Here is a 12,304-nt window from a genome sequence, read left to right as displayed (position 1 = left end):
TTTATGTCAAAAAAATTTTATATAGTTATTAAATAAAATATTAATAATTTATTTATTAACTTTAAAATATTATTTTTGTTTTAAGTCTTAGAACGTATTAGACTGACGTGATAGTTGGAGTGGGAGATATATGATGATATTTATATTTATATATATATATATATATATATATATATATATATATATATATATATTGTGTGTTTTTGTTTCTTTTGGATCTTATTTGTGTGAATATTGTAGATTACACTAATTTGGTGAATGTTTCTCTCAGCTAAAAAGAATAGTGAATCGCAAAGGTGGGTTAAGCTTGGGAATTAAGTCGGACATTCTACACATGAACCACTTGTACAGACTATGGTAGTACTTACGGGTTAATTGAATCAAGTAAAAATAATTAAAATGTTCTATAAAAATCAAATTTGAAACAGGAAAACCTAGAGACTAAAGTTACATTTGGTGTTTTAGTTTTCTATATGGATCCAATCATACCTTTGTTGTGGTATAAAAGAGACACGAGTATCGACGTTTGGATTTCAATTTTTAGAGGATTTTACTTTGTATCTCACATCTAAATTTATCAATCCTCTAATCAACGTGAAAATACAGTTTTATCTTTTCAACTATTTATAAAACCTTCAACTTTTTTAACTTCTTATTTTTTCACTCCATCTTTTCATAATATTCAAAAGTTTCGAAATAACAATTTTTAGAATTTTTGAAACTTTCAAACAATTCAAAATTTTCGAAATAGGAAAATTTCGAAACTATCAATTTTGAAACTTATTATAAATGGTTAAAATGGTAAAATTGTCTTTTTATGTGTCTTAGAAGTTGTAGGTTTTAGGTGTTAGGATACATGGTAGAATCCTATGAGAGACGAGTTTATAGTTATATTATTTTAAATCAAGGACATAAGTTACCAAGAAAGTGGATAGATAATTCAAACAATATATTTTTAACGCTATAAAAACAAAAACAAGTACATATTTTTAAATCTTAGTTCAACTGATAATTAAATACTGATATTGTTAGGTTAGAATTATGATGAAATTACTATTTCTTCTAAAAAAAACAAGTATATAATTATAGTGAGAAAAATAATATATATATTAATTAAAATATTTTTAAATATAATATATTTTTAAGATAACACTACTAATTTATTTTGATGTAAAATATAATAGTTTAATTTAGATGTCGGTGGTCGATAATGACATGAAATCGTATTTAAATTAATAGATGTTGAGTTTATTTGACTTGTTTCAATTTGGACATAAAAAAATAACAAACCAAATTAATTGATTTCATTTAAATTTTTGAGCTTATAGAATAATTAGTTTAATTTTTATATCCCTAAATAAAAATTACAATACACAAAATTGAAATTTAAGTTAAAAGATATAGTGTATTTCTTTAATTATAATAAAGTTTTTGTTTAATTGTCTTATAGGTTATTTTTCTAAAAATATCATAGGAACTTTACTAATGGTCATTTTTACAATAATAACTTTTGTACATAAATAATTTTTTATTTAAAAAATTATATATCCATGAATATGTATTAATTTCCACGATAATAAAAAATTCACTAAAAATTCATTTAATGGATATTCGTCCATATATACGTAAGATACAAATATCTTTGTGGCACGAGGTTTCACTATGAATGGACATCGTTTTAGACATGCCAAGCTTTGGTGACTTGACTACTCTTAGAAGATGGAAGTGAGTTCAGTATTTGACTTGGTTATTCACAAATTAAGGGATTTGAAACTTGAGGAATGACATAATCTTTTAACTTGGTTTTGATATGACTTCCTATGTTTTCTCTTTAATATATTTCTCTTATAAAAAAGCATTACAATAGATCCTCATCACCATCTCTAATACTATCACAAAATTCTCAAGTTTCCTTGACATCGTATAATATAGACAAGCGAGATGCAATTCAATATTAATTGCCAACACTGATTTGACTTGAAAAAGATCGATACATGGAAGCATTCTATTCCTTTCCTTAGGTGGAAGAATATGAAGAAGTTGCAAGAATTATCATACGGATGGTTTTTCTGAAGGAATTTGAGGTATGACTTTTCGGTTTGATGTTTAAATCCTTAGAGTTTGTAGACTTTTGTAATTTAACATGTTCAAGTCTATGTATGTTGTAAGGGTTTAAATACCCATCATACTTTCTTCAATAATAATTTTGTTTATAAAAAAAATCTTACAAATCTAAATTTTACATTTTATTTCCAAAACTATTCTTTAATTATTAAACAGTAAGTGATTGGTCTTTTTTTAGGTACGTAGATGGATGGTAAATACCACAAGAAATCAACACAAACAACAATAAATTTTTATATTTAAATTTAAGATATGTGTTCATTCGAACAATTTTTACGTTTGTTAATTGAGTTAGGATTTAAAGATATTAATCTTTTAATTGTTTATATCTAATAAGTAGTATTTTGTGAAAAACTAATTAATGTTTTTGTAATATGGAGATGATCTTGTATGAATGGATACATTTTTTTTGGATTAGTTTGAGATTTCTATTTTGATGCATTTGGATATTACCACCGCTATCGTAGAGTAGAACTCTCACCATTTCAAATTATAGGTGAACACCGCTATCATAGAGTAGAACTCTCACCATCTCAAATTATACGTGACTTTGTACAAATAAATTGTCTTAAATTTTAGAATTCAATTATTTTGAAAGGAAAAATATTAATTTTAGAGTATTTGTTGTTTAATAGAATTCAATTATTTTGAAAGGAAAAATATTAATTTTAGAGTATTTGTTGTTTAATTCATTGATAGTATTTGATGCAGTGCATTCCCAATGGTGGGATTCCACCAAACACCATCGTGATTGTTTGATATGGAAATCCAAACACGAAACCACCAACTTTAATTCCTTGGCATGCCCACAATTTTATGCTCCTCCGCAATTATTAATTGAATAAATAAATTTACGAACATTATTTCGATATCCAACAAATTTGAAGTCAAACAACCTAGTATATAGTAATTGATCATAATCATTGGCATATCTTACAAGGCAAATGGTACACATTGGTATATCATAGTTGTTCATCAATAATAGATAACAATGCACCACTCTAAATATTCATTCAATTATACTACCTTTGTCTCTAAAGGAAAGAAAAAATAGTTTATTTTTCATCAATACTCTGTCAGATCTTAAATATAAAAGAGTAGTTAGACAAAAATAAACATATTTAATTTAAATTAAATATATTAATTTTTATTGATTAATTTTTTATATATTTAGAATGAAGTATATATTTGTTTGTTGGCAGGGGCGTGTGTAATACACAAGGTCATTGTGGTCGTGATCTTGTGCTAGGTGTCAATTATAATTTGCTTGTAATAAACTTTTGATTAAAGTGGCACATCTTATGCTTCTTGGTTAAAGTCAATTAATAATTTTACATAAATTATAAAAATGTATAAATTGAAAGAAAAATAATAATATCTTTATTAAAATCTTATTATTAGATATCAATATATTCATGAGTATTTTTAAAATAAAAAATATTAAATTAAAAATAATGTATGTCATATGATTCATATGTAATAATAATTAGATGATTAAAAAATGATTAATATTATATCATAAATTAAAAAAGAGTCATTCGTATTGAAATAATTTTTTTAGAAATGAATCATAGTATATAGAACGAAGGAAATAAATTTAATGGGAGTAGACGTCACACAAATATTTAAATTGTCCCGCAAATTACTTGATGGAAAAAAAAAATATATATATAGCTAATGCAAATGCCCCACAGATTGTTCACCTCCTTTTTTATGCGTTTATTTGACAAATAAATTCTTGTTTTGTTTTTTTGAACTCTCCCTATTGTGTAATCATCAAGCAACACAATTGTGAATTGGAATTGCAATAGAACAATATAGCAATTAAATTAATCAAGTAAGTTTTAATTATTTTTAATGTTCATGCAGAATTATTAAAAGGGGACTTTTAATGTGTGGCACATAGACAAATAATTGAATCTTTGTGATCAAAGATTCAATCTCAAACTCATGTATATGAAAAATAGTTGTAGGAAGAAGTCATTTTGAGATATACCTTAATAACAAACAAAAAAATTATTAAGCTAGACTTTTTTCGCCCTGAAGAAATATATATTTTGATTTGATAACAACATGTATGCGAGGATAAAATATATATGAAAAATAATAATCAATTTAAAAGTGTTTATATTTATAGATATATTTTTTTTCTTTTTAAATGGTGCTTATAATTATGGATATAGATAGTATTAAGAAAAATAAACAAACATAGAGAAATTAAAATAATACAATCAAACACAAGATAAATAATGTGAAAACTTCAAAATCAGCGAAAAAATCACGACCAGAAAATAATACTATGTGAATATTATTAAAACACATAAACTTCTCTCAAATACCCTACACCACTAATACAACCACACTCTCCATATAGAATATATAACCACCTCACAAAACTCTAAAACAAATGAGAAAGAAATAGTCAAATATTAACTTAAAGTGTTTATGACTGATGCGAATTGTAATGAAAAACTAAAGATATATATATAACCTTGAGCTTCATCTTCCTTTACAATTTCAAGTAGTGTGCGACTATTCAATTTTCTCAATTTTAACCAAAACTCAACAATCTCCACTTTGATTGAAATTGATGCATTTTTAGCTTTCATTGTCTATACTAACAATCATAGTTTAAAAGAATTATCATACTCCTCCATAAAAAGTATACTCCACTTTAAGCTAAATCACTTCAAGAATTTCTTCTCCATGCCGAAACCTTGCTAAAAAATACGATGCAACCTCAATGTTGACTTTCTTAGGAAGTTCTTCAACAACCGACATAACTTCACAACACACCTTGCATCAATGTCACCCAACACTCATGTGCTAACCCTCTAGCAATAATTCATCCTTTTCCACGGCAACATAAAAATGTCATGATGATACACTTTTCATTTTCAGACAAGGTTATCATCTCTGATCACGAGAGAAAAATTGCTATAATTTGACTTAGAGTTCTTCTTTGATATCTCTCTACCAGGACAATTATTCTTCACATGCCCAAACTTTCAACATTTCCAACATTGTAAAACAGTTCCATGATTTTTATTCCCATAAGGTCTACCCCTAGCAGCTTACACTTAGTTTAATGAAGTATTTTCTTCAGTTTTCAACCTTCTTTCTTTAGAATAATGTCAGGCACCTTCTTTCTTTAGAAATAATGTCTCTGACAGCTTCTTCAAAACTAAAAGTTTCCTTCACATATATCAAAACAAGTTTTATATGCCCATAAGAAGATGGACGATATCATATGAGTCTTAACGCATTATTTTCATCTTCAATGGTTTCTAATTTAGAGATAATATTATTGAAAGTACTTTCATGATCAAATACTTTCATATTTTCATTCATGCGTTAATTATAAAACTACTCATTCGACAAGAACCAATCTGAGATAGATTTTCCTTGATATAGTCCTTCAAGTTTCTTCCAAACCTTTTTGGTTGTTGACTTGTCTTGCACATTTTTAAGAACATTCTTAGCCAAACACAAACGAATTACCCTTGCAGCTCTCAAATCTAATTCCTCTCATTTTTTGTTGTCCATTTCATATCTCGATGTTTCCTTTCAGTGCCTTGTGTAATCCTGATTGTATCAATACATCTTTGACTTATATTTTCAACAAGTCAAAATTAATGTTCCCATCAAATTTCTCTATGTCAAATTTTACGATACTTGAGTGTAGCATATGAAAATTGTAAATTGTGCCACGTGTAAGTTCTCAATGAATATAAGTAAGCCACAAATGATCACTTAATAATCAAGTATTTCTTTAGTCAGAACCTTGCCTAAACAACACTTCTACAGTATCAAAATAAACAACACAGAAATTTAAATAACACAATCAAACACAGGAAATTAACGTAGAAACTCCAAAACTGGATTTTTCTTTCTCTTCATCTATTAGAGGGGCGGTTTAGAGTCATTTTTTTAATATGAAATCATCCATTCAAGTTATTAATTTAGTTCTTTTATTTTATTTAATTAAGTGATTTTTCACACTTATTTGTTTCTTGTTTTATGTTTTATTTCTAATTTTTTTCGTTTGTGTGCAACATTGATTTGTATGTCATCATGGTATGTCAATTTTTGTTTTCTCATATTGGTGCGTTGTTTACGGAGGCACGTGATTCATTTGTGACACCCTATTTTGAGCAAGGAGCTTATGGAGGTTACTACAAAATATGACACTCTCTCAACTTACAAATGACTTGTCAACACATGGTTGGAAGATTACTTATAGTCGATATGAGCGATCACTAACAAATATTTTTTTCAAAGATTAAGGTGGCTGGTGGAAGACATTAATTTGGTTGTTAAGGTTAAGGTTTTTGTTAGATTATTTTTCATTGGTTTCTACAATTTTTATGTGTATTATTAACGTATTTATTGTTTTCTTGATTATTAAATCTAATTATACTATTTTTATTTTTGTATGAATGAAATTTATTTTTCTTAAAAATAAAATCTAACCTCAAAAGTAATTCTAAAGTCACCAGTAGAAAGTAATTGTAAGCAATTGTATGAAGTCTCAATTATATGTTATCTTGTGAGCATTAGTTCCCTTTTCTTGTGTGTATTAGAGAAATGCAGAGTCTAAGCATTTTAACCCTCTAGTTGTAGTTCACATGAGATGTATATTTTTTTTTACTAAAACAATTTTTTAATGATTTCTGATGGTTTAAAACTTTTTTTACATCCATTCAATTATATATCATATTATAGTGTGACTTTATTAAGTTAGTTTCTAAAATATCTCTACAAAAATTAAATTTATTAAATTTATTATATATATATCCAAATAATTTTAACATGCATCTTACTTTATGCTAACTAGTGTGAAAAATCAACTATTAACAATAAAATTAATTTTTTTTTTTGTCTTAAAAGAAATTATAAATATCATATTAAATAACTTTCACAAATGAGAAATGAAACTATTATTAATATGGACATTTTATCGATTCAACTGCAACTTATAGACAAATTAATGATAGCCTTTTCATAGATATATCTAACGTTTAAAATTAGCTACACATTTCTGTCAAAAAAACATTTGCTCAACATTTAAAGTTTATTACTTTTTTTTTTGGGTCTATAGTGTTAACTTTAGGGTGGGCAAGGTTGACATTAGTTAGCATTGGGCCAGAGCCGGTCCAAGAATGAGGCTTAAAGCAATCTTTTAAATGAGACTCTTATACACAGATTTTTAATTGATTTTTATGTACATCGTTTTGAGACACATCGTAGTGCATATATTTATAAATAGTTTAGTAAAAAAAATATATTTGTAAATAGTATAAAAATCTGAGATACATCATACATTTGTAAAACAATACATTGTAATTGAACCCCAAAAAAATACATTGAGATATATTATACATATACATTTGTAAATAATTAAAGTCGAGAGTGTGAGATTTTACCCAAAACTAAAAGTGACAGAGAAGAGATGCAGAGCCACCAATGTACAGGTCAGCAGCCACATCCAACACCATTGCACATAGCATAGATGTCATAACAACAATGAGGATCGCATATAGAGATTAGATTTTTAGTAATGAATTTTGTTATTTGCAACATTGAATAATTAAAGCGGTAAAAAAATCCCTATGATTTAACAATGGAGATTTTAATCATTAATTCATTAATATTTTAAAAATGGTGTCCACATATACAACAACCACTCTTACTTAACATCACATAGGAACATATTTGCTTACGTCACGACCAAGCACTAAACGTAAATTCCATTTGATGGTCAATGAAATCAAACATCTCCCACTTCCCATAACTTAAGCTGAAATTACAATAGGACGACAATAAAATATATTTATCTTAAGAGCTGCAAAGAAATATCTACCTTACTTTTTAAATTGATTCTATTATAAACATAAAAGAGGATTCTAGTAATTGATCGGAATATGGTTTTGTTTTCGAAAAATGGATAAGGGAATCTATAAGGTGAAAATTTGAGGTGAGAGAGTTAGTGCCATTAAGTGCCGGTGTTGTGTGAAATTGGGGCTTCTTTTTTTTTTTTTTTTAATAATAATAATAATTTTGCTTTTTTGGTCTATAAAAAGCCCATTTTACGTTTTGATGGTCACCCACAAACTCACAATTCACACAAACAATATAGATTTGTGTGTGTATTTTGTGTGTGTCAAATTAACTTGTGCTTCCAAAGACAAAGATATCAATGGAGGATCAAAATGATAATGGTAAGTTTAGCAAGCAACTTCGCAAAATGAAACCATACCTTGCTATATTGTCCCTTCAATTTGGTTACTCGGGCATGTACATCATTACTATGGTTTCTTTCAAACATGGTATGAGCCATTGGATACTATCCGTGTACCGTCATGTTGTGGCCGCTATTATAATTACCCCTTTCGCGTTCGTTCTCGAAAGGTATCTTTCTCTTTTTTTTCTCTCTATTTTAAAGTCTCTTTTTGTTAATGTTGAGTTAGCAATAAAAAAAATTACATTGATATCTAATTTAGATGTCTTTAACACTCAACCGAGATGGATTTTTCTATTCATATGTAATTTATGTTAATAATTCAAAAATAAAAATTGCATGTCTTTAATTACTGCTTTGTGTTTGTGTTGATAATTAAGCTAACAAATTTTTGTTTGAATTATATATCTTTACAGAAAAATAAGGCCAAAGATGACTCTTCCCATCTTCTTGAGGATAGTGGCACTTGGTTTCCTTGAGTAAGGCTCTTGGGGCTCTTTCCACATATTATATATTCGAATCATGAATTTGGTTATGTTAATTAGACTCTTCATGGAATATTGGACATTGACAATGTTTTTTTAGTATACATGCATGCATGCATAAGTAGCTAGACCTACAATATTCCCTTTTCCTAATATAATTATTTCTTTTGAAGTAGCTTAAAATCCATATTCTTTTTTGTTGGGAGAATGAAAGAAAAAATATTCCTAGGAAATAAAAACACCGAAACATTAAAATATAACTAACTTTGCATCTGATCTTTTTTTTTTTTTTTTTTTTTAATTTCACTATCTTTGGCATAGTGTATGTTGTTAAATTACTATTCACTTACAAACAATAAAAACACACTACTTTTAGCCGCTTCTACCATGTGCTTTTTTATTATTTGAGATTGGATGAAGTTTTTTTTTCCGATTGCTTATTTAGTTATGTTATGTAGTTTACTAAAAACGAAATTGTTTGATGAAATTGAGAGAGAAACAATAATTTTCGTAATTCATAACCTCAAACCAATTAGAAATTAGTTTATTTTTGTCTAATTGATCCAAGAAAAAAAATGTAGAAATGAGTTACTAATGTCTAATAATGACGGTTTATATTGCCCTGCCTTTTGTAGTGGACTCATCATTATGTGTAAAGTGACACACCAATAACTCATTAAAAAACGCAATGTCCCCCTCGTGATTTCATTGCTTGCTTATAAGTAACATTATTTCTAGTTGAACCCTCTCATAGTTTAGAGTTTTTTTTTTTACTAAACACAGTTTAGAGTTCTTTTGAGATTAGAATCCAACTTCAATCATTTCACGACACGTCATTTTTCTTATTAATTAATAATGTCATTCGATACTTTAATTTAATTCCCATCTTAGAGGAAAAAATCAATACATTTCATTTTAAATGGACGGATGATAGAAAATATGGGAATTAACATTAAATGTTGTCATCTTTGTCAAATAGTGATCTACACAGTTTATAATCATCTAATAAAACTAATTAATAACCTTTCTCCTATTTAATTTTCCTATTTATTGATATATATAGTATCTTTAAAATATTCTCGATATATCTCAAAAATATCCTCAAATTAATATTACTTTTTTTATTTTCAATTATCCAATTTTAATGTGTAATTTAACTTATATTTACTTACAATTCGTTGGGTATGGAGTAATTGAACTCAAACCATTCTTGCTTAAACAAAATTGAAATAGTAATCACAAATCTTTTTTGAAATAGTAAAAGAAACTCACGTCAACATTATAAAACTAATGAGAGAGTTTTGTTCTGTTATAATTTCCCTATCGATAAATATTTTAGCAGATCTCCATGAGTGATTAATATTCCCATGAATTAGGAAAAAGTTGTAGGACAAGTAGATATTTCAAATACAGTAGTTTAATTATGCAATATAATTTTATCCTATGAATTGTAAAAAGTTACATTACATTTTTTGTATAGCTAGCTAGGTTTTGTTTTTTGCGGCTAAAAGTACTAAATAGTATAATTAATAAGTTTTGTTGGTGAAAAAAATCAAACAGGCCAGTGCTAGATCAGAACTTATACAACATGGGAATGAAGATGACCTCAACAACATTTGCATCTGCCACTGTTAATGTCCTTCCAGCTATTACTTTTATAATGGCACTCACTTTCAGGTAAAAGCTTCAATCAATTCACCATCAAAACAAAAATTAAATTAAAGGAAATGACAATGAGAGTGTCTTCATCACATTGTTTGATATATTGTTTTTATTAAAAATTATGTATTTAATGCATTAAAAATTAAAATAAATATTTTTCTCATTAAATAATTATTTAATTTAGAATCCTTAAACGATGTCCTCAAAACATATTCATAAATTGATTAATGCAGCTCGTGTGCTTGCACAAAGAAAAAAGCAAGCTAGCTAGAATTAGAATCCAAATTTTTTAATATGCAATAGTTAGAATCCAATAATTTTGAAGCCACTTTGCATGGGGCCACTAGTGGACGAATGTTGTCTCTTCCTACTATTTTGTCGCATATTCACACACTTTGCAAAGTTCATCTTTAAATTAAAATTAAATTAAAGCATGATTTAACATTGTCCAAACTCAAATCAAGTTGAGATAAGCAACACATATTTTTCATTCTATGCATATCTAATCGGATTCCTCTAAAAAAAATTTATCTTTAATTTACTTTTTAAGATTTATTCTTTATTATTCCAATCAATCTAATGCAATGGTAACTAATAGTATTCTACTAATAAACTAACCACTTTTTTTTTTAACTCAATTAATTAAACCAGGTTAGAGTCAGTGAATTGGAGAAAATTTCACAGCGTAGCCAAAGTCATTGGAACGGTTATAACCGTTTCAGGAGCTATGGTTATGACTTTGTACAAAGGTCCTGCCTTTCAGATCATAAAGGGAGGAGGAGCAGTCAACCACCACAGTGGTGCCGCCAACACCGAACCCTCCGACCAAAATTGGGTGATGGGCACAGTAATGCTCATTTCAAGTTGTTGTAGTTGGGCTGGATTCTTTATTTTGCAAGTAAGCATAGTCAAATCCAATACATCAACCTACATATTTTCTCTCCAGTCACAACATATGCATCTCAATCGTGCGATCAAGATCAGATGATTCAAATTTTAAATTAATCATTTAGATTTTTTTAAAACATCTACTTTAAAATTTGGATTGTCCGATTGATATACATGTGACGGTCTTTAGTAATTTGGATTTTAATAATTTGTGTTGGTACTTTGTGGAATTAGTCATTCACTTTGAAGAAGTACCCAGCAGAGCTGTCACTGACAGCATGGATTTGCTTAATGGGTATTATTGAGGGTTCAATTGCGTCACTTATATTTGAAAGGGACATGAGCGTGTGGGTCATAGGCTGGGACTCAAGGCTTCTTGCTTGTGTTTATTCTGTGAGTACCTTTATTTTTTATAATCAATTCAATAAATGAATGATTCAATTGAATAAAGAAATTAATATTTAGTAAAATATAAACAGGGTGTGATATGCTCTGGAATGGCATATTATGTACAAGGGGTTGTTACTAGGGAACGTGGACCAGTCTTTGTAACTTCTTTCAGTCCACTTTGTATGATTATCACCGCTGCTTTGGGTTCTCTTGTCTTAGCTGAACTAGTTCATCTTGGAAGGTTAAATTTTTAGATCCAAAATTCAATCAAAATACTTATTTATATTTGTTACGTTTCAACTAACTGCAATTTTGTGTTTTTTATTTTTAGTGTATTTGGAGCTATTCTCATTGTAATTGGTCTATACACTGTGGTATGGGGAAAAAGCAAAGATCGTCGTGACAACACAATAGATACAGGGAAATTAAGTGAAGGTCAAGATCAATTGCCAATTAAGGATGCTACAAAATCAGACTCAGAAAATTTTGAAGGCATTGAGATTAATGTTCCTGC

At 27.9% G+C, this 12,304-nt stretch overlaps 1 protein-coding gene across 2 annotated transcripts in view; it reads left to right on the top strand.

The window, feature by feature from the left end:
• Nucleotides 1–8,214: 8,214 nt before the first annotated feature.
• Nucleotides 8,215–12,304, top strand: part of LOC101494594 (WAT1-related protein-like) — a 4,454-nt gene continuing 364 nt past the window's right edge. Inside the window, exons 1-7 of one of the 2 annotated variants that reach the window (XM_073368124.1) lie at nucleotides 8,215–8,535; nucleotides 8,782–8,844; nucleotides 10,411–10,527; nucleotides 11,164–11,410; nucleotides 11,635–11,793; nucleotides 11,880–12,031; nucleotides 12,122–12,304. In XM_073368124.1, the coding sequence (XP_073224225.1) occupies nucleotides 8,324–8,535; nucleotides 8,782–8,844; nucleotides 10,411–10,527; nucleotides 11,164–11,410; nucleotides 11,635–11,793; nucleotides 11,880–12,031; nucleotides 12,122–12,304 (1,133 nt within the window). In that variant the 5' untranslated portion in view covers nucleotides 8,215–8,323. 2 annotated transcript variants of the gene reach the window in all.

The sequence above is a fragment of the Cicer arietinum genome, chromosome 5 (genome assembly GCF_000331145.2).
Source record: "Cicer arietinum cultivar CDC Frontier isolate Library 1 chromosome 5, Cicar.CDCFrontier_v2.0, whole genome shotgun sequence".
NCBI classification, from domain to species: Eukaryota; Viridiplantae; Streptophyta; class Magnoliopsida; order Fabales; family Fabaceae; genus Cicer; species Cicer arietinum.
The sequence above is the reverse complement of the archived record's forward strand: the minus strand, read 5'-3'. Positions and strand labels throughout refer to the sequence as shown.